A 24,731-nucleotide genomic window follows, 5' to 3' on the forward strand; every position below is an offset into this window, starting at 1 on the left:
AAAGTTTCATGGACATTGGTGAAAGCCTTTTTGAGTTATTGTCCGAAGTGTTGAAAATCCCCCATTTTTTATGAATAAAGCCCCATAAATCCAAAACTTAAAATCTGAAATTAAAAAAAAACGAAAGGGAGCTTACGTCAATAGATATAAACAATTCACCAAAGTTTCATGGACATTGGTGAAAGCCTTTTTGAGTTATTGTCCGAAGTGTTGAAAATCCCCCCTTTTTTATGAATAAAGCCCCATAAATCCAAAACTTAAAATCTGAAATTAAAAAAAACCGAAAGGGAGCTTACTTCAATAGATATAAACAATTCACCAAAGTTTCTTGGAAATTGGTGAAAGTGTTTTTGAGTTATTGTCCGAAGTGTGGACGACGGACGGACAGATGGACGGACGGACGGACAGACAGACAGACGGACGGACGGACGGACAACGGTATACCATAATACGTCCCGTCCCGGGCGTATAAAAATAATTCAATTTGAGGTTCAAATACAACTGAATCACTCATTTGTTAATAACTCAACAATCTAAGATTAAATGTTCATTCAAATAATTTTAAAAATTTACAAATTGATAAAAGGTCTTGTTACTCTTTTAACAATCACAACATGCATTAAAAAAAACCCGAAAAAACAACTGATAAAATTTTGTGAAAAAGTATGATTTTACATATTCATAATAGCTCTTTCTATTCAGATTTTTTTGTACATCTATTTTGTCAATTGGTAAATCTGATATATCAATTGTATCTATATATATAAAATGATCGACTGTTTAATTTCAACGAGAAAAAACAATCTGATGGTAGATGCCACATAAATTAAAATCCATAGATTTTTCTAATAATTTGTCAAAATGATGCCTTGCTTTTCAAAAATTATAATAAAAATAACGGGCCACTGTTTTTGGGCAAAGGGTTATACAAAATTGTCAGATTTTGTAAAAGCATTGAAAACCCAAATTTGCAAGATAAAAAAGAAAATTCTATCATATAATTTTAAGATAAAATGAGATGATAGCTATAATAATATGCTTTTAGGTAAAAATGGGATCACCAGAAAAGTTTGCTGCATAATAAATTAGGTAAAGTCCTGACACACATTCTATTTCAAAAGTTACTTTATCATGTTAATCTGAATTATTTCTCCCAATGTGGCAAAGATGGAAAAAAATAATTAATCAAACAAAAATGTTCTGTTTTCTTGTACAATACAGCTGAAAATATGACAAAACAAACTTTTCTATTTTAAAAATGAAAAGTCTTACACATGAATTTTATACTATGATAAACAGCTAAGCAAAACAAATTTAAAGTTGAAAATTGATCATCTACTTAAAAAAAACTGTGGATTCATCATTATCGTGTGATAACCAATTTTTGTGGATTTTGTGGTCATAGGTAAACCACAAATTTAAAAGTTCAACGAATTACACATTTACAAAAGGCCTGTATACAAAATGTAAGTTTTCTCAATCCACAAAAATAAATGAATCCACAGTATATATTTGTTTGGAATAAAAGTTCCATTTGATGATGTGTAATAACCAGAACATTTTAACCTCTCTCCCTCTAAATCAGCTTTTCTTCTCTTTTTTCTAAAAAAGAATTTCTGGATAAACTGGAACACAGAAATTATAAGACAATGCTCTGCCATGCTATATGATCTTATTTACAGAAAAGAAGTTGATTTCTTTTAATCCATTTATTCGCTACCACTGTCATCATCATCATCATCATCATCATCATCGTCGTCATCATCATCATCGTCTTCATCGTCCTCCTCATCATCATCTTCATCACTTTCATCATCATCTTCACTATCTTCATCATCGTCATCATCATCATCATCATCTATTTTAGCCTTTTTCACCTGTGGACCTTTAAAGAAATTTAATGGTATTTATTAAGTAAGTACTGGTGATAAGGGATGGAAATAAGATTTACAAAACCTCCCGGATACTCATATATCTCAATTTTTTTTTTATTATAAACAAAAATACAATATTCAATTCAAAGGATCCATAATTGTAAGATAAATGAAGAAAGTGTTTTTTGAGACAAAAAGTAATTATTTATAGTATGGACAAATGAATGAACGGGTATTTGACGTCCAGTGGCAAATATTAAATGCATTTGAATTCATTATATGATTTTTTTTATCATCACTTTCAACACAATTGTGCTTTTTAGAGGCCATCCAATTTTATTGATGGAGGAAGCGGGAGTGCCTTTTCAGACACCAACATTAGGCAGGAAAACTGACAATCCTAATCAATTAAGATTGCAGTCGAATACATCTGCCCTGTGTGGTATTTGAATTAACAACCTCAGTGTTGATTGGCTGGTGATACAGTAATTCAACTACTTAGACCTCTCAGCCATTAAGGTCCCTCAAATGCATTTCAGGACAAGAATATATTAATGTAATATCAATATGAACCCTACTTTGTACTACCAAAATTGGAAGATGTGGCATGATCTCAACTGAGACATCTATTCACTAGAGATCAAATGGCACAGATGTAAGCATTATCATATATAAGACTGTCAAGTTAAGCTGGAATTTTAATGTGCTAGTTGAAAGGTAATAGTTTGAAGGTACACATATCAACCTACACATTTTTCTTACTCCAAATCAACCAGTATATGCCCTTATCCCTGAATGTTGCCTGTTTAGTTGAGAAGCTGATATTATTAATATGTGATCACTGAGGCAGTATTTTTCTGAAGGTATTTTTTTCACACCTGACAATATTTCAAGTTTGAAATATATTTTGTAGGTGAAATTGCACTTCTATTATTTGTATTCACACCATCAAAACAGTCTGCTTACTTTTTTTTCCTCAATTGGGTCAGTTTCAATTCAAAGTTCACCCCTCCCCCTCCCCTATTTGTTGAAGCACAATAAAAGCAAGACTTTTTAGCATCATTAAAGATCCTTTTGAACAACACGTAACATACCATAATTTATTTTGTAGAAACCAATTTATAATTCAATTAGTACCTTTGACATCAGTGTCAAGTTTCCTTTTCTTGGTTTCTACTTTTGGAGCTTTGTTTCTGGCAAAATAAGCACATATTTTATATCCATCTAATTCTTGTCCTTGTACTTTTTCAAAAGCAGATTTAGCAGCATTCTCAGAAGCATAATGAACAAAGCAGTAACTGTGAAGAAAAATACATAATGTTAGGTATTGATAAATCCTGTACCAAAAGTTGAAGGCATTTTCCCTTAAATTATAATATTCAATTTCTTCTAAAGGTTAAAAATGAACTACTACAATTGCCATATTAGTCTTGATCTTTATTTTTTGGCAATTAGCATTGTGTTTTAAGTTTAATAACATTTGGTTGAGGCAACCTAAGGTTAGAGAACGGAAACAAAATATTCAGCATTTTTTATTTGTAAAGGGGCATAATTCAACAATGGTAAATGTGAACTTGATCTGTGTTTTGTGGTAATAAGCATTTTGTATATGTTTCATAGCATTTGGTTGAAGCAAACTAAAGTTAGAGAACGGAAACCAACTTTGGGACGTACGTTCAGACGGACAAGGGTAAAACTGAATGCTCCCTCTGCTACGGCAGGGGCATAAAAAGTATACTAGTCTGGCTTCATTTCTTCCAAAAAAAATGTTCCGTTATTTCAGAATCTTGTAAATTCAGTGAATTTCATCTGATTTTGACTGTTTTCAACAAATGGAAGCGCCATTTTTACACTTTCAACCGGGTATTCAACAAAGAAAGATAACTTGTGTTTGCAATGTTTTTAGCTGGAAATGTAAAAGAGCTATTCTGATCCCGGTACTCATCGTCAGCTGTCTGAAGCATGAATCCTGGTAAACCAGGATTTGTTGGCAAAAGGGTAAAAATGTTTGCTTTGAGAAAATCTTACCCAAAGTGTTTACCATCCTTTCTCTTGGGAATGTCTATTCTTGTAGCTTTAGAGAAAAGTTTTCTCAGCTGTGGTTCTGTCGTACCAACTTTATAGCCAGAAACATATAATCGTAATGGATCAAGGGTACCTAAAATAGAATGATATAATCAACCAAAACTCTTTGCTTCCTTTAAGGGCATACACAGGCAAATTTCACATGAATTTAAATTGATGAGAATCTCACTTGCTAATACCTGAAACTCATGTGTAATAAGTGCATGCAAGTTTCACATAGATCTGATGTGAAACTCATGTTAATTTTTGAAATAAACAACTAAATTTTCAAATTAAATCAAAATCATGAAAAATTCCAAGTTTTTGTAAAGATCACATAATATTTTTCAGTGAGATTCATGCAAACTTCACATGAAAATTTTCACGCAAGTTTCATGTATAAGCTCATTTGAGGTGAATCTCATGTGTAATTCATGTTAGCAAACTTTCCTGTGTTTATAACAATTTAAAGATGGTTGTTGATAATTGATATTGTATGTTATACTTGTTATCTCATCAGTGCTCATACAAACCTCGTTCATAATTCTATCCAATGTAAATGTAGGGAACAGTGATATTGAACCACACTTGCTTACTCAAAAATAGGAAAAGTGCCCCTGAATTGGATGCGAGTTTCAGAAATTGTTAACCAAAAAGAAATGTAAAATTTTACAGCATTTCAAGGCATACTGTTGGAGAAATGGTGATCTTTAAAATTTTGGAAGGACAGACAGATCAACATACTCATGATACGAGCAGATAAACATGCTTTCAGACAAAAAAAAATGATATCCATAGAACAACAAAACTTTCATCCAATTGATGCCATCAGAGCTTAAAATACATTATTGTTATCTCAATTCTAATGAAACCAACAGAAAACCACGTAAAATTATACATTTAAAATCTGTCATAAGTCCTCAGCACTTATGCATACATTTTCATAGCATCAATTGTGAATTGATGCCATGAAAATTAGTGAGGTTATCCAATCAAAATGAATGTTACAAATGATGTTGTATTAGAATGAACAATAACCATCTTTAATAGAAACAATCTACACCAATAATAAGAGGGACAAATTATATTTGCAATTGGTCATACCTTGATCTTTTTCTACTGGATTATTATTTAAACTTTTACTGCCAACATAGTCCACTTGTATTTCATTTCCATCAATTTTCTTATCCTTTATTAGACTGAAGTTTCATAGAACAACAAAACTTTCATCCAATTGATGCCATCAGAGCTTAAAATACATTATTGTTATCTCAATTCTAATGAAACCAACAGAAAACCACGTAAAATTATACATTTAAAATCTGTCATAAGTCCTCAGCACTTATGCATACATTTTCATAGCATCAATTGTGAATTGATGCCATGAAAATTAGTGAGGTTATCCAATCAAAATGAATGTTACAAATGATGTTGTATTAGAATGAACAATAACCATCTTTAATAGAAACAATCTACACCAATAATAAGAGGGACAAATTATATTTGCAATTGGTCATACCTTGATCTTTTTCTACTGGCTTATTATTTAAACTTTTACTGCCAACATAGTCCACTTGTATTTCATTTCCATCAATTTTCTTATCCTTTATTAGACTGAAGTTTTTCTCAGCTAACTTTTCACTGGCAAACTCAAGAAAACCATAACTAAAAGAAATGAAAATTGTCAATTAGTTTTAAGATTTATCTACCAACTAACTGTTCAACTGTTTATGATTTGAATTAACAAATACATTAAAATGAGATATTTTTTTACCTTTAGAAAATGCACTTTAAATAATAGGTTAGAACAAGAATGTGTCCTCAGTACACGAATGCCCCACTCGCACTATCATTTTTCTATGTTCAGTGGACCGTGAAATTGGGGTAAAATCTCTAATTTGGCATTAAAATTAGAAAGATCATATCATAGGGAACATGTGTACCAAGTTTGAAGATGACTGGACTTCAATTTCATCAAAAACTACCTCGACCAAAAACTTTAACCTGAAGCGGGACAGACGGACGAACGGACGAACGAACGGACGGACGGACGAACGGTTGCACAGACCAGAAAACATAATGCCCCTCTACTATCGTAGGTGGGGCATAATCAAAGAGCAGAATGCTCTGAGGGATACGATTGCCATAGTTTTCATTGACACATGTATAGCATTTCTGCCAAATTTTCATTGAACAAATGCATGAGATTTGGCCAAAATTCAAAAGATCAAAGAGGAAAGAAATAGATCCAAGAATACTATTGCAAAAAAAGCATGAACATGCGCGAGTCTCAAGCATTTTTGGCCGGTAACCCTGGTACAGCTGGATAGTATTATTCTCTAAACTAATTCAACTGCACATGCAAAATGTAACAATCTGAATAGTCACTCAACTTAAAGAATAGCCAATCCCCGTTACAAGTGTATGAGCCATGTACTTATTGTGTTTTATCGAATTATAGTTATCCTGTACCATTGTAAACTCGTACCATTAAAAAAAAACTTGTACCAATGCAAACTCGTACCATTGCTAACTCGTACCAACTTATTTAAATGCATTCAAATGGTGTTAAATGATGAATATACATGATATACGTTACTTTCACCCAATACCTCTTAAGTCTGTAAAATGTATATAATTTGAAAGTACAATGACCAATTTGTAGCTTATGTTCCTTGTATATTGGATAGAAAATACTGTGGCAGATGTAGATAATTAAGGTACATGTATATACAGTTTCACCCGAAGAAAATTTTTCATGAATAATTAAATCTTAGCAGTTAGTCAAAATGATTGCCAAAATTATTTTTACTGTCTATAAATAAATGTAACAATGAAATTTAACTGATTCCTGTTAAGGGGGTCCGCATTTTCCCCGCAAAAAAAGCACATGGCTTTCAACAATTGTAAACATAGCATTCAATTTGTGATCATGGATTACAGCTTTAATTAACTTAAATTGGATATATACATATTCAACATGTTCAATTTTAATAAGGTACAGTTAAAGCAATGTTTTAACTTTCCTCTGGATTAAGTTCTACAGTGGCGGATCCAGAACTTTTCCTAAGGGGGAGCCCGCTGACTGACCTAAGAGGGGGCCCGCTCCAGTCATGCTTCAATGATTCCCTTTATTATCAACCAAATTTTTTCCACAAAAAAAAGGGGGGGCTGGATCCGCCTATGTTCTAGTTTGAAAGATCAGTTAAAACATTAATGCTTTAAAACATTCTTTATTTTTGTCTAGTTTTCATTTAACTCCTGTGTAAAATTCAAATAATTCAACTTTATTTCTATTAAGTTTACAAACAGAAACCCATAAAACATCATATTTTTAATATATTTTTCTGAATGTTACGACTTCCCAGTAGTACAAGTTAACTTTTTTGGTTCCAATGCCGTGGTACGAGTTAACTTGCTTCCGTATCTTATCACCGTAATTCTAGGAGGAACCCTAAACTGGACCCCTATTGTGTTCACTTATCGCTACACTGACCTTCGGTGCGAAGCTATATATCGGCGGACCAGTTTAGGAGGAACCCCATTTCTTACTCTTTAATTATTGAAGTTCCTTTGGGTCAGAGGGCATGACTCCTTTCCGTACACACTCCTCTGTTTACATTGAGATCGTTCTTAATATAATACGACGTTTATCGGCATTAACGAGTTAATTCTTCTTGACGAATACTTCGAAAAGGGAGACAACTCGAAACGATAACATGGAAGATTCCATTTCTGCTGAAGGGGTGTTATAGGTAATTTTTACGATGAAACGTTTATTTTAATTTAAATTATGCATGTGATTTAAAATTATGCAACAACAATAGCCCTCCATATGCAGACAGACACAGAAAGAATCCCATGAGTTTCAAATTAATCAATGAAGCGGGGAATCACTCAATCTGATACCCCTTGAAATCAGGAAAACTACACGCATGTGGGGTCTCACTAATTAGCGACAAAAAGCGTCAAGAAGCGACAAGAAGAAAAATAATAAGTGACAAAAAGCAACAAGAAGCTATTTAGCGACAAGAATACATTTTGTTATCACATACATTAAAATATTTTTTAGGATTATATTGAAAGATGAAGAAATAAAAAAAAAATCGATGAAGAGATTGTGTACTTTTTATTATCATATTGATAGATGTAGAAATTAAACATGTGTAAGAGCAAAGGAAATGTAAACTCTATAAAATGAAAATAAAAACAAAGATTTGTCACCTTCCTTTTGAAGGATTTAAGAAAACAAAAACATGAAATATTATTTCCTTCCTAACTGTACAATTAATTTTTCCTGATAGGACCAACATTAGCTGTGGCTTCATTCTAAGGTAATACAGAATTAAGAGCAACAAATGAGATTAACTAGGTGCGTGTCCTTTGTTTTATTGCAACAATAACATCCATTAACACCTTCATCAATTACACGCACCAGAATATAAAATTATTGTACCGAATAGTGAACACCTGTTGAAAACTCAAGATTGTCATCAGTTTCCTTTAATCTTCAATCTATATGCATAAACATGATAAATATCGTTAAATGAGACAATACACTAAATAAAATGATGAAAAATATTCACATTTTAATTATGTTTTCCTCTTGTTTGATTTCAATTCTTAATTTGTATTTCACAATTTGTGTATGTATTTTCTGGACAATTATGCACAAATAATGCATTTTGCAAGTTAATTATATATTGTACAAAAATGGTTTTAAAAACAAATAAAAAGACAAAATATACTTCCTGTGATACCTTATAAAATATCATGTAAATAAATGTAGCAACTGAATTAGATTTACAAGTTTCATTTTCCCCCTATCAAAATTAACTTTCATGTCGTTGAAATTGTTTTCTTTTGCATATTTTTTTAATATTTATTTCGAATAAGTAATATAAATAAAAAAATGTTTTCTTGTCGCTAAATAGTTTCTTGTTGCTAATATTATTCTTCTTGTCGCTTCTTGACGCTTTTTGTCTCTACAATTCTTTTTGTCTCTAATTAGTGAGACCACGCATGGACATTAATACATAAACAAACCGCGACTTGCGATTTGGAACAAGAACGTTTATTAAATGATATGATGAATGGTTCTCCATTTCTTTATGAGAGTACAGTATCAAATATCAGTTTCATAACGGTAAAATATAGAAATACTCCACTTCAGTTCTTGTGACAGAAATAGAATTATCGATCGGCTTTCAGAGAACTCTCGCAAGTTATCAAAATTTGGGAATTCCCTCTGACGTGTTTCTAAATTTATAAAAACACTAAATATAAATACTGTTTAATTCTGATTTTCCGTATTGTTAAAAACACGCATATAAGTCAAGGAAAATACCACACATGAAGATTATGAGTAAAACATTACAGGAAAGTTGTTTATGTTCAATTGTTTTGCTTGTTTTTACCTTTTAAAGCAAGACAATCATAAGAATCTGAGATGTTGCCGAATGTTTAGAATAAAACGAATGACGTGAGGGAGTGTGTCATAGGGTCAATGGTAAAAGTCTACAGATTGCTTGACAGCAATCGTATCCCAAAAACCTGAATGTAATATATATAATATTAACTTCTTGTGAATTTCTATAAAGAATCTAAATATGACAATATTTTTTTTATATATTTTTTAGTGCCTGCCAATTTGAATGTCTATGGATAACAGAAATAACATTGTAATGTGATGTTTGACAGTATACGATCCAAGATACCATGTACCATTTTTTAATCACATGTTAATATAGCATCACTGCTTGACCATAAATAATAAGTGTTTAATATTCAGGCTCAAAGTGATGCTGATAATGTTGATTTGATTTGATTTTGTGTTTTAATGCAACTTTTAAACACAGCTTTTGGGGCTATTTTGTAGTGACCAGATCTGGATTGCCCGGAGAAAACCATAACCTTTGATAGGAAAACTGACATTCCTGTTCAATTAAGATTGGAGTTGAGTGCAACCGCACAAGTAGCGTTCGACCTCAAAACATTAGTGTTACCTGGCTAGTGAATATAGTAGTAACAACTTAGTACACCCAGACACCAAAGGTCCCATAATAGTGTCGATATCTATAGATACAATTTCAGTTAACCTTTAATTTGAGTAAACTCTTTTAAAGAGCTGAAGTTTGGAATATATTACTATCAAGCCAGTTTAAAAGAGTTTTGAATCAAAAATCAATCTACACTTAGGCATGTCTTTCTACAAATAGAAAATTAAGCTATTAAATTAGTGTTGCTGAACTAGCTCCTGTGCCTAAATAATAATTAATAAGTTCTATTGTTTTACAGCATTTATCAAGAGTTAAGTAATCCTAAATGTGAACTCTGACCATGAACTGTTCAATAACACCTGTTAATTTACACCTGATCACCAATTGTCAGGTAGAGCTAACAACCATTCTTTAAATATCCTTATATCAATTGTTCAAATTGGGATCATTATTTAATCAAATTCTGAAGCTGATTGTGTTTTAGTAGATTTTTAAAATCCTTTAATTTTGATAATATTGCAAGTCTACCTTTATAGAAACAATTTTTAACAACTCTTAAATTTCTGGGGCACGACATGTTTTAAAAAGAAATAATTTTTGGGATGCAATATATTTTGAAAAGAAATAATTTCTTGGGCACCTTATGTTCTAAACAAAAATCATAACTATAGCATAACTACAGAAATAAGATTGTAATGTGATGTTTGACAGTAAACAATTGAAGATACCATGTACCATTATTTAATCACATGTTAATATAGCATCACTGCTTGACCATAAATAATAAGTGTTTAATATTCAGGCTCAAAGTGATGCTGACAATGGTGATATGACTTATGTACAGAACAGAATATTACAAAATTCTACTATTGAGTGATACTGTAAATTAAGAAATTATTCTTATATAATTGAGAATGGAAAAATGGGGATTGCTGACAATGGTGATATCTATAGATACCATATCAGTTAAACTTTAATACACAAGGTATGACTAACACTATAAAAAAAATTGCTCCGAGCCATCAAAGGTCAAGGTCATTATCTGGTGATCTGATCGTAGCTCTAGTGAGCAATGAAAGGTAAAGGTTGCAATGAAGAAAAACAAATCATCAATAACTGGCTTACAATTTTGTCACCCAAACACTCTATAATTCAAGTAAATACTAATCAATGATACTTGAATAAAAAATCATGTATGAAGTTGAAAAAAATTGAGGAACCAAATTCCAAAAAAGTATACTTAACAACTTGTACAAAATATGGTTCTACACATACACATCATTTTGTAACTTGTATAATTACTTCAAAAAGCACTATGTTGTTTAAACTCTTAAGAAAAGGGGTGAAGTTTGTTTACTATGACCACCACCGTGTATCATCGTACAGCGGATATAGGTACTAACCAAGCGGACGTGAGCGATTTTGATCTTACACGGTAACGAAAAATCTTTGTTTTGTTGACAATGTGTACTTCAATCTAAACATAATTGCTGTTTTAAGAAATGGTTTGGTCGTAGGTTGATGATTAGAGATGTCTCATTATTTTCCCAAATCAAAAGGGATTACTAAAAGCATGTGCAAATACTTGTAAAAGAAGTTGGACCTCGTCTCATCCGATATAATTCTATATTCATTGCAACTCTTTTTCTGATAGGCGGTCAATGTGTGTGTGTAATAAGTATAGCTGTTTCAATAATTGACATTGAAATCTTTCATACATATGTTATTATTCGATATTTTATCCCTAAAGAAGCATTGTGTACGGTGTATAGCTGACCACATAAATTCTTATGTACGGTGCATAGTTAAGTTGTTGTACACCGTACACAAAAACTTTATTTATATACTCGTTTATTACCCAAACAGTCTCAAGGAATGAGTAATCACAGGTAGGTTTATGATTGGTAACTATTACTGTTGCCCTGTATTAGGTTTCTTTCAGATAAAACATGTAAATGTCTCAACAACTGTATCGAAATTGAAAGTGGGTGTTGACTTACACAACTATTTGCGCATGAACAAGTTAATTGTTCTTATTTGAATATCAAAGATGTTTTATGAATAGGAAAAAATCGATGCAAAAATTATTTGGGAGCAGGAAGTTCAAATGTTGAGAAATGTACACAGAATGTTGATAAAGCAAAACAAAGATCTTCGTTACCTTGTAAGGTCAAAATCGATCATGCCCGCTTGGTTAGTACCTATATCCAGTGTACTGATGATACACGGTGACCACAAACATTCTTTAAATATCCTTATATCAATTTTAGTATAATAACAGTTCAAATTGGGATCATAACTTTATTGTTCTGAAGCTGATGGTGTTTGTAGATTTTTTCAATCCTTAAATTTTGAACAAATTGAAAGTCTTTGTTTATAGTAACATTTCTGGGGAGCGATATTTTTTAAAAAGAAATCATTTATGGGGTGCAATATGTTTTAAAAAAAATCATAACTATAGCATAATAACAGAAACAATATTGTAATGTGATGTTTGACAGTATACGATTGAAGATACCATGTACCATCTTTTAATCACATGTTAATATAGCATCACTGCTTGACCATAAATAATAAGTGTTTAATATTCAGGCTCAAAGTGATGCTGATCATAGTGATATGACTTATGTACAGAATAGAATGTTACAGAAAATATTATTGAGTGATACTGTAAATTAAGAAAAAATTATTCTTATATAATTGAGAATGGAAATGGGGAATGTGTCAAAGAGACACCAACCCGACCAAATAGAGGAAAACAGCCGAGGGCCACCAATTGGTCTTAAATACAGCGAGAAATTCTGCTCCCTAGGTCGTGATTAAGCTGGCTCCTAAACAAAATGACATGCACTTATTATTGTGCTTATCAACATGATCAAGGACTGAACAAAAATGCCAGATTATTGCAATTTTAAAGGTGTTTATACTGATACTTGTTTGAGATGTCAATGAACAAGTTTTTCTTATTGTGATACTTACTCAGTTGAATTATTATCCACGTATAAAAACCTTGCTATCATTTCTGAATTTACAGTAAGGTCTATGAAAAGATAAATTTACCAAAACATTTGTCGATTAGCATGAAAACTCCGTCTAATTCTTATACTCTGGATATCTTTAGACAGTTTCTTTAAATCGTCTTCCTTTGGAAAAGACTTAAATTTTCCAACATACAGAGTTCTTTTGTCCATTTCCTCTGAAAAAAGAAAACAGAAAGTTGATCAACCAAAACACTAAGTGTTGCAGAATCTTATTGGTGGTTCCATTTTTGTTGCAATCATGTAAATCCTACACTAACAGATTGGTCAGTGACTTAAGTCTTTGGATTTTATTCACTATACAGAATTAATTTAATGACACCTTACAAACTATTTTGACCAAAAATCTTAAACCGAAAACAAGACACACTTTGCAACATGAGGGTACCCAAATTGCACCTATTTTAAGTTTTTTTCACCAATGTTCATTAATGATCCAAACAACAGTTCCATTTTGTGTTTTTTTTTTTTTAGATGTATCCTTATTTACAATTAAACATTTTTGTTGAATCCATATAAAAATAGAAAAAGTGGTTTGAACCGACATTCAAATAATTAATGGTTCTGTAACGAGGAGTACACATACTTTAATTAACATCCCGAAAATCCCAAAACAGATGTTTTGGTTTATTTCTTCAAATATCATGAACAATTTGACATAAGTTCATGCTAACTATTCATTTTTTAAGAAATTGACACTTGTAACATACATGTATTTTCTTTGCTCATTTTAAAAGATGACTGACTGACTGTAATTATAAGTATTGAATGCTTCTTTTAGTAACTTCATAGGGAATCTGTGAAATCAATAAAATCACACAAAGAAATTAACCTACCCCGTCTTTCAGCATTCTGGTTGCTGTAAACTTCTGTCACTGAAAAGAATTAAAAATGAGAATATTTCAAGATATCACAAAATCATGTTTGAAGAAGATTTTTTTTTATATAATGGATAAATCAGCATGTGCAATACTGATGAAGTTGTCCTATCGATATAAAACAAGTGTTAATATGACAGGGCCATAGGTTAATACAGAACGTTCACTTCAGGTTTCAATTTTTCTATGCCATACTTAAATTTGGATGTAATGTTATGCCAAAAAACATTTGTATTATATTTTTGTTTACCTTACATCATAAAATAAAAAGTTTAAATGATGTTCAGTGTTTTGTAATGTTATGAAGTCGTGAAACGGAAATATTTTAGTCCTATTCGAGTACAAAACTTTTGATTATTCTTACTGGTTCATTTCCATTGATCAATCATCAGAAGGCAGACTATCCAAGAGTAAGAAGAATATTAAAATAGTCTGATTTATTCTTCCAAGCTATTTTACATTTGCTAGATAAAATGAACTGTAATAACATAACAGTAAATACTGGACGAGAAATTAGAAATTACATCGTACAATGTAGACAAAAAAGTCATGGACATATTTGCAAAAAGAAAGATAGGAAATAAGGTATCTTCTTCATGATAAGTTTCTTAGTTATGTGAAGTTTACTCTAATTAAACGAATTAAAATCATTTAATATAAGTGTTAGGAACTGGCTGTGTCTGTATTGACCCCGTTATAGATTTACACACCTGGACTATTCAGTACATTGTTCAAGGCAATCTAAATATCTATATATAAGTATATATATTTTGATTAAAAGCAAGTACTTGCTTTAATTTAAAAATTCAAAAAAAATCAAATAACAGGTCAACAACTAATATGTAATTAACAGTAACCTCAGTTGATGTGTTGTGAGAAGGCTGTATTCATTAAACATACCTTTACTAATTGTTATCTCAGTGTCTTTACTTGGTTCCTTTTTACTTGATTCTGTTTCAGATTTATTTTTGTTTCCACTTGATGCTGTTTCACTTTTAGAAATTGTCACTTTATTTTGTGATTGCACTTTTTTATTAGAGTTTTGTTTTTCAGTTTTTATAATTTTATCAGAGTCTACTTTTTGTTTCAACTTTGTCAATTTTGTATCTGTGCTCTTTTCAGATTTTACATTTGCCATAGCTTTTTCCAATAACAGTTTTTCTAGTTCAGCTTCATCAAAGCTTTCTTCATCGTCATCATCACTGTCTTCATCTTCTTCATCATCATCATCATCTTCATCGAAATCCTCATCATCCTCGTCATCATCATCATCATCATCCTCTTCCCCATCCTTCATTTTATTTTGCAATTCTTGTTTGAACTTTTCCAGTAAAGATTTTTTAGTGTCATCACTTCCATCCTCATCTTCACTGTCATCATCTTCATCATCATCGTCCTCATCTATATCACTATCATCCTCATCATCATCATCAACTTCAAAATCATCCATTTCTTCATCATCATCATCATTATCTTCCTCCAACTCCTCTTCCTTTTTAGCTTTCCCAGCTGGTGTTTTCTTAGCTGGAGTTTGTGACTTGGGTGTTTTGCCACCTAAAATTTAAACATAGTTAAATTTTCATATGGATGTTCAGATATTCACATGAGTATCTTTTCTTTTTTTCAAATTCAAAATACAGTTCACATTCTGGTAACCTACCTTTGTTAAAACTTATAACTTGAAAATGTACTGGTTTCAAACTATCACAGTTTGATGTTTAGTGACCTGTGAAATTGAGGTGATAACCATAATTTTGCAACAAATTGAGAAAGTCCATATCATGATGAAAGTCCGTACCAAGTTTAAAGTTGATGGGACTACAACTTCATCCTAAACTACCTTTACCAAAAAATTTAACCTGATACTGGACGGACGAATGTACTGAGACAGAATGACAGTCATATAAAGCACAGACCAAAAGTTATGATGTTCCTGAATATAAGTTGAACATTATATATTTTGAAAGTATTTAAGATTAGTTTACCTTTTGGTGTTGTTGCTGACAATTTCTTATCTTGTTTTTGTGGAGTCTTTCCAGGTGTAGGTGAAGACTGTTCTTTAAGTTGAACATCTTTAGGTGTTTTGCCAGCTATTGGTGTACCTTTTACTCCAACTTTTGGGGTTTTGGGTGTTTTACCGACAGTAGGTGTACCCTTTACTTCAACCTGTTGAGTTTTAGGTGTTTTCCCTGCAGATGGGGTTTTCAATGCTGTGCTTGGCTGACCTTTAGGAGTTTTCCCAACCACTGGTGTTGCTTGGCCTTTAGGAGTTTTCCCAACCACTGGTGTTGCTTGGCCTTTAGGAGTTTTCCCAACCACTGGTGTTGCTTGGCCTTTTGGAGTTTTCCCAACCACTGGTGTTGCTTGGTCTTTTGGAGTTTTTCCAACAACTGGTGTTGCTTGGCCTTTTGGAGTTTTCCCAGCCACTGGTGTTGCTTGGCCTTTTGGAGTTTTCCCAACAACTGGTGTTGCTTGGCCTTTTGGAGTTTTCCCAGCTGTAGCTATCTTATTTTCTTGTTGGCCTTTCGGTGTTTTAGCCGTGACAGGTGTTTCTTTACCTTTCTTTCCTGTATCTGGTTTAACTTTTGGAGTTTTCGGTGCAGGTGTGTTGACTCTCTGTGGTTTTTTGTGTTTGAATTCAATTTCTAAAATACATAAATACAATTCTATAATGTATATTCCTCTAAACTGGGCAGCATAAGATAAGTCTTCTGAGCCAAAAACATACAATTGTGTTCAAAGTTGCTCTAATATACATTAAGTACCGTGGTTTATAAAAGGACATAATTATAATTAGCATTGGTTAGTTTCATTTATATAAAGCAAAGAAATTCTAAAACTAATTATCTTTAAGTCATATCTCTAGATGTTTTTTAAACTGAACATAAATAAATGTTATTTATACTTTAGGTATTAAGCTGAATTGGTCTCCAAATGACCTTAGATCTGTTGCAAATAACCTATTGATGTGAAGCAACAACCACATTTTAATAATGATGTCAATCTTTTTAAATTGTTATGTCAAATTAGATGAGAAGTTGTGTGATTTCAATTAATGGTGGCCACATTTGCATACAAGTTTAAATATATCTATTCCAGAAATGTGACTGACATTGAAGTCTGTTGCAGGGGTTCAAATTAACATTTGGTACTGGACCTTTGACTCTCCAAACTGAAAGGTCCACAACCTAAATTCCAGGTCCTACTTTTACTTAAAATATTTCATAGCTCAGTAAGATACAAAATTAATGTGCTTTTGGTATAAGTTAGCTTATTTCATTGTCAGTTTTACGGTTGTTCATGATAAATGTAATTGTCTTAAATATTAGGAATTCAAGTAATCTTTTTTTTGTATTGGGGAAGGTGTCACTGTGGGTGAGTGTGTTGTTTCAACGATTGGTAATTAATTACTAATTATGCCATGATTATCTCAGGGCTCACACTATTAGCTCGATTTTAAAAGTCCACTAGAGGTTGTGTTGCTTTGCTTACAATGTATTATATAACAAGTTGCACTATTTGTGAAAATAAAGTAAGAAACTTCCAGCTATTTATTGGCCCTTCAAAATTGCGAAAAATTTCCTCCTTGAAATTGCAGTAATATGTTTACACTTTAAAAACATTTACATGCATTATTAACATTTATTACTGATATAGAAAATTACTGTCGCATTATAAGGGATTTTGACATTAAAATTTGTCAAATAGTAATTTTGAGTTTCTGTATAATTTTTTTTTTTTTTTCATATCTATATATTTTTTGGTTTTCAAATTCATCATCATAGATGTTATTTTGTCACCTGCCTGGATATTTTTTTTTTATGTATTTGAACGCAAAAACCTGGAATTACCCATATCCACCTCCAGAAACGGATCTGGTATTGTAGTTGTCTTTATTTCCGGCATCCATTGTTTTTCAGTGTTGTTTTTGTCAGTCAGATACGATTTTACTTTGGGCTTATTTTAATTTTCAGTTTATAAATTGATTATTTTGCACTATTTTGAAACTCCTTTCAACACAGGTACCCAGATTGATAATTTGATATATCTGTTTTATTTACTGTTCAATCCTATCTGGTTTTGAAGAAAACAAAACTTTTCTACAATTTGGGGTTTCCAGGATACCATGAAGAAATTCATGGGTGGAACAAATATTTTAAGCATTGGAAAAGGTATCAACTGTTGATATAAAATCAAATCCTACCAGAAGATTATTTTCATAATACTGACTTTTGAATATCAAATTTATAATTTTTCTACAGGATACCCACAATGTGGTAGGAAATTCTAGTTCTCTGTCAAGTAAGAGCAACTCAAAGAAGTAAAATGAAGATAACTATCATTGCCAATTGTGGGGAAAATTAACTGCTCAATATTTCCTGTACACAATAAATCTTAGAAAACAGTTATTTCCCCCCAAAAAAATGCTCCGATTGTAAGTTCAACTTCATGTTTTTTTTAATTGCTCTTATTTGGACAAAAACATCAAAATGTCTTACCACAGACTGCACAGAGTAGGTATTCTGTTCAGTCTTGTAAAATTATATACACCAGATACAAAAGTCAACAATATGAAAATAGTATATTAAAACTGCATTCTGGATTCTGTTTATATTTGCTCGTATATTGTTCGTTTCGCAGAAACAAAGATAACATCTCCACATTAAAACTAACTTAAATGTACCTTCATCTTCGTCAATTTCATGTTTTCCATTTTGAAACAAATCTGCAGGTTTCACCAAATCCTAAAAAAAAAAATTTCAATGTTATCTATATAATATGCTCAAGAAAATCTTTGACATGTTTGAACTAGAGAATTAGTTAATTAGTATTCTGGAGTGTATTTAATTTTTTTTGCACAAGACAGAGTTGATAGCCATCTTATTTTAATAAGCTATATTTCTTTATCCCACCGCTGGTAAAATATCCTGTTGGGATTGGTTTAGCGCCATCACGTGGTGACCCCCTATGGATCCGTAGGGGTTAATAAATTTCATAGGGGGTTCATGACGTCACTTCTACTGTTAAAATATATGTCTGTTTTAGGTTACATGCTTTAAAAAAATAGGGTAGGTAGGTTGGTATTTTCATTTTAATTTATTTTTTCATTTTATTTTTTGTGACATGATTTTGAGTGCGGTTTCATCTTGTCATGGTCTGATTTGAACATGGGCCGAGTTTACACGTAATTTTAATGATTGGATTATTTCCCTTTGATATTGATTGGAAAAAATTAAAAGTTTAATTCTATCTCTACTCCGTTATAAACTCCCAAACCAGAGCCATCATGTAAAGTCATTTTATCCTATGATTTTGAGTTAAAGGGGCACTAGCTACAAGATATATAAAAAATCTAAAGTAAGATTTTTTTTGATTCAATCAATAATGAAAGTGAAATAATGAAATAATAATTCGCTTTAAGCAGCCAAAATGGTTCAATTTTGTCAAATTAAGCTAAGAACATTGATGATTAATTATTCACTTGCAAGTGAATAATTCGATCTCATTAAATCCGTATTCATGTGAACTTCAATTTAACCCCTAGCTAGAGATTGACAACACATGCATTGTACGTGTACTGGTTAGTTAAAGGAAAAGAAATCTGAATGTCAACAATGAAAGTGAAACAAAGGTAAATAATTTGATAACTGATTCAATACACATAAAATCATTATTATACGGGAAAAAACAATGAGAAACATATATTTTTAATCTATAAAATAAAATCAAACAGACCTATAAAAATCCAATTGCACGTGTTGGCTTAAGGTTCATCATAACAAATGCACAATGATGGCCTTATTTTCACCTCAAAATTTTACTCTATGTACAGACTTACCTGTGCTGTTTGGAAAGTTTTAAGGCCTAGCATCCACTAGATATATAAAAGTTAAATGCATTTTGTGTTTAAGAAAGATAAAATCTTTTCTGGTTTTATGGGCATTTTTTTCCTTTCTGCAGGTGTAAAAATAAACAAACACCTGAATTACTTTGATATTGTCCACTCAGCATGCTCAGATAAACTCTTTAACTCACCTATAGTTGTGAAGATACCTACTGTCCATGTCAATTAAGGACAATCAAAACAATACAAACCAGTTTTTTTACCTGAGGAAGGTGTGAAAATTAACTAAGTTATGGAACAACTTTGAGATGCTCCCTCAGGTGACCTTATGCATGAAGGGAAAAAAATGCCCATCAAAATCCAAGAGATTTTATCTTTCTGAAACATAAAATGCATTTAACTTTTATATATCTAGTGGATGCCAGGCATTAAAACTTTTCCTACTGGATAGGTAAGTCTGTACTCAGAGTAGTTTTTGGCATGTAAATACAGCCACATTTGTCCGTTTTTTATGATGAACCTTAATCTATTCATATCTTTATTTATGTTTACATCGCTTATATGGTCATCTGAGGTCAAATCAATAGTTACATTGTATTTGGATGGCGTCTGGACTAAAATACACACGAAACGAACCTACATATAATCGACCCCATGCTCTATAAACTGTTTATTTTAGACTTTTGATAGTTTGGATAAATGTTTTACATTGTTATAAATCAAATATGAGAATTTTAGTCAAATCAGTGACCATGAATTTGACAGCTAGTGCCCCTTTAAGATTTTATTGTAAGGCCGTGTCTGTTTTTTTCTTTGTTTTGCGTCAACTGATTCTGAGAAAACCTACCAGACAGCAAGGAAAACCAGTTGCTTCGCAGGCCGCAGAGGTTGAACCATGAACAGTTGGGGCAAGTATGGACACAACATTCAAGCTGGATTCAGCTCTAAATTTGGATTGTGATTAAATAGTTGACACAGCATAGGTTTCTGACACAGAATGAATGTGGTCTAATGAACTTAAACAAAAAATTTTGCCTTTGAGCAATTCACTATGCTGTTGAATATTAATCCTCTCAAAAAAATGTTTGAAGAAATTTTCTTTTTATTTATGAAATCTGAAATGAAAAAAATTGACCCCCCAATTTTTTTTTCACATCCCCCTTTCCCTTATTTCAAAACTGATCTCAATTCAAATTTCTAATGAAGTTTGCAACAATAACTACTCATTTAAATACATCATAAAATATTAAAATGTAAAAAAAGTGCTTGTTATTACTGAATGGTAAAGATTGTTTTAATCTATCAGTTGGTAGTAAAAGTGAATATACATTGTATATTGTATAAAACAATGATTTAAGTTGATTCAACTACTATTCTGGACAAAGAAAGATAACTCCAATTGAAATCCAATTGGAATTTCTTGCTATTGCACAATATTGTGCAATTAGATATTTCTTGCTATTGTGCAATACTGTGCAATTGAAAATATTTGCTATTGCACAATACTGTGCAATTGAAGATTTCTTGCTATTGCACAATACTGTGCAATTGAAGATTTCTTGCTATTGCTGAATACTGTGCAATTGAAAATTTCTTGCTATTGCACAATACTCAATATAATAATTTTGGATCCTGATTTGGACCAACTTGAAAACTGGGCCCATAATCAAAAATCTAAGTACATGTTTAGATTCAGCATATCAAAGAGGCCCAAGAATTCAATTTTTGTTAAAATCAAACTTAGTTTAATTTTGGACCCTTTGGACTTTAATGTAGACCAATTTTAAAACGGGACCAACAATTAAGAATCTACATACACAGTTAGATTTGGCATATCAAAGAACCCCAATTATTCAATTTTTGATGAAATCAAACAAAGTTTAATTTTGGACCCCGATTTGGACCAACTTGAAAACTGGGCCAATAATCAATAATCTAAGTACATTTTTAGATTCAGCATATCAAAGAACCCCAAGGATTCAATTTTTGTTAAAATCAAACTAAGTTTAATTTTGGACCCTTTGGACCTTAATGTAGACCAATTTGAAAACGGGACCAAAAATTAAGAATCTACATACACAGTTAGATTCGGCATATCAAAGAACCCCAATTATTCAATTTTTGATGAAATCAAACAAAGTTTAATTTTGGACCCTTTGGGCCCTTTATTCCTAAACTGTTGGGACCAAAACTCCCAAAATCAATACCAACCTTCCTTTTATGGTCATAAACCTTGTGTTTAAATTTCATAAATTTCTATTTACTTATACTAAAGTTATGGTGCGAAAACCAAGAAAAATGCTTATTTGTGTCCCTTTTTGGCCCCTAATTCCTTAACTGTTGGGACCTCAACTCCCAAAATCAATACCAACCTTCCTTTTGTGGTCATAAACATTGTGTTTAAATTTCATTGATTTCTATTTACTTAAACTAAAGTTATTGTGCGAAAACCAAGAATAATGCTTATTTGGGCCCTTTTTTGGCCCCTAATTCCTAAACTGTTGGAACCAAAACTCCCAAAATCAATCCCAACCTTTCTTTTGTGGTCATAAACTTTGTGTCAAAATTTCATAGATTTCTATTAACTTAAACTAAAGTTATAGTGCGAAAACCAAGAAAATGCTTATTTGGGCCCTTTTTGGCCCCTAATTCCTAAAATGTTGGGACCAAAACTCCCAAAATCAATCCCAACCTTCCTTTTGTAATCATAAACCTTGTGTTAAAATTTCAAAGATTTCTATTCAGTTTTACTAAAGTTAGAGTGCGAAAACTAAAAGTATTCGGACGACGACGACGCCAACGTGATAGCAATATACGACGAAAATTTTTTCAAATTTTGCAGTCGTATAAAAAACACACACAAAGAAAATAACACAAGAGTCTGCTTAAGTTCTGGACTGATTAACAGTGACTTTAGATCAATACTGTCATATCTAAGTGAAAGAGCAAACATGACAAACAGGAAATTTAGCAATGTACAAACTTGAAATGACTATATTCTGAGAAATGGCCTTGGTATTTCAAACATTTCCCATTTATACTGAAGCCTTTGAGAAGAGACATGTTTTGATCTGAGATGTGTCATGTTGTATTAAAACCTATGTATAATCAATAATTCCCTGTATCAAATCAATAATGCTTTAAGCATGAATTATCTCCCATTTGCAGAGTTATCTTCCTGTAATTGGAATACTTTATGTAAACTTTTTGGCAATATATTAATATTTTGTTCTGCATACTTTTTTTTCAGAAAATAAACTAATGAAATTGTTTTATATCTTAATATCTTGTGGAATTAAAAATGTACATACTAATTTATCCTATCTTATCAGACAGTAGATATCATTTAAAGAAATTTATTAGAAATATTTGCAAAAACTACTATTTTTCATTTAAAAAAGTTTAAAAATTTATTTCAATTATAAAATAAGATAACTGTGCAAATGGGAGGTAACTCTTGCTTCAAAGCAAGTAAGGAACGCCTACTGTAAGACCTGTACCAAGGAAGAACCATTACAGTGAAATTGGTTGATCTTTTCAATATCAAATTTAGTGAATCTTAATATTAAATAAAAGCTCTGATACATTCAAATGTTTTATTAATTGAAAACAATTCTTAAAACAAAATTTTATCAGAGTTTTATCCCCTATGGTGATAGGTTCATTGAATCTTGTATTTAACGTGTCTCTTATGCTGGCTATGTAAAGGCTCTCTAGGATCTGAGAAAAAGTTTCTGTGCCGGCGAGCGGAAAGGCATATGGAGCCAGAACGATCCTTTTATCTTTGAAAAGTGAAACACAAACGATCTCGCTCGCCGGCACATTTATACTGGCCATTTCTGCTGTCACATGTATCGAAGTCAAGATCGCTTAAACGCTTTAAATAAGGAGCGTACTTGTTATTTAAAGCGCAAAATAGATTCGAGTATAAGAATACACAAAAATACGGCTGGAAAAACCCGGAAAATACGGATTTTCTACTGACGAACAAAAAAAAGTTTGTGTTTGTTTTTGACACAAATTGGCCGAAAACCTACCCGCACGCGGACGCAAAACAAATAAAAAAACAACTATGGCCTAACTGCAATAATTGAATTATTTGATGGTCATTTAACATATTTTTATATAAGAGACCTTCAGGATGAGTAATAAAACAAAATTGATCAACACTAAGATACCTGATCATTGCCACTGTCACTACCATCACTATCTTCATAGGCGGTCTTCTTCCTAGGTGGAGGAGCTGACTTGGGGAAGTCTTGAGTTTTCTGTCGAGTTCTCTGTGATATTGGAGGTGTCTATGAAGGAGAAATATCAGAACAATTAAGACTAAGTCACATCTTCTTCAATAACTTTTTAAGAGAATATTACCATGGATCTGTAGTCAATGACAAACAACTTCTTATTTTGATATACAAGATGCATATTTAACCACTACATGTGACAGGATTGCTCACCTTGAATAGTAGATACACCGCTGAGACGTAAGTGGTTGAGCTAGATAAGTAATTCTTAACTAAACTTTAGAGTAGTCGGTTGAAGCACTAACAGTCCCATAGTGCTATGCATAATTAAAAGAGGGTCGTAATGGGTTATTTTCATTCAACGATTTGGCCTTTTTATTTCACGTTTTCTTGTTTGGTTTGTTGTCTGTGCTTCTTCTTTCTCCTTATTTATTTTCCATGTTTCATGTCGGTACTCATTATTTCTCATGCTTGTCCCGCATTTGATTCAAAGGTAAACCAAACTAATTCAAAGTCGCCCCATATACTGTATATTTATGGTAAGCAATAAAGTCCATGAAATTACTATGAATAATATTTTTTTTCAAGTCAGATACAACTAAACGGACACTTAAAGGTGACCGCCGACCGCCGGGTCTTCATTACTAATAATTATATATATAATGAATGCATGATCTCCTAGAACGGCTGAGTAATACAATCTTGTACTTTGTTCATTAATTAAACTCCATGAGGTGAACCAACGCCTGTGTGAATCATTTCGATAGAGTCCCTGAAGTGGATACTTTG

General features: G+C 31.9%; 1 protein-coding gene across 1 annotated transcript; it reads right to left on the bottom strand.

Moving 5' to 3' along the window:
- Window positions 1–478: 478 nt before the first annotated feature.
- Window positions 479–23,996, bottom strand: LOC139489509 (nucleolin-like; the record flags this gene model as incomplete). The annotated part of the gene is given in 10 exon segments (XM_071275994.1): window positions 479–1,885; window positions 3,012–3,172; window positions 3,903–4,032; window positions 5,458–5,603; window positions 12,998–13,133; window positions 13,812–13,850; window positions 14,754–15,407; window positions 15,839–16,498; window positions 18,538–18,598; window positions 23,877–23,996. Coding segments are annotated over 10 exon segments (2,283 nt in total), but the record flags the coding sequence as incomplete, so codon positions are not given.
- Window positions 23,997–24,731: the final 735 nt, after the last annotated feature.

Source organism: Mytilus edulis, chromosome 9 (genome assembly GCF_963676685.1).
Source record: "Mytilus edulis chromosome 9, xbMytEdul2.2, whole genome shotgun sequence".
In the NCBI taxonomy this organism is placed as follows: Eukaryota; Metazoa; Mollusca; class Bivalvia; order Mytilida; family Mytilidae; genus Mytilus; species Mytilus edulis.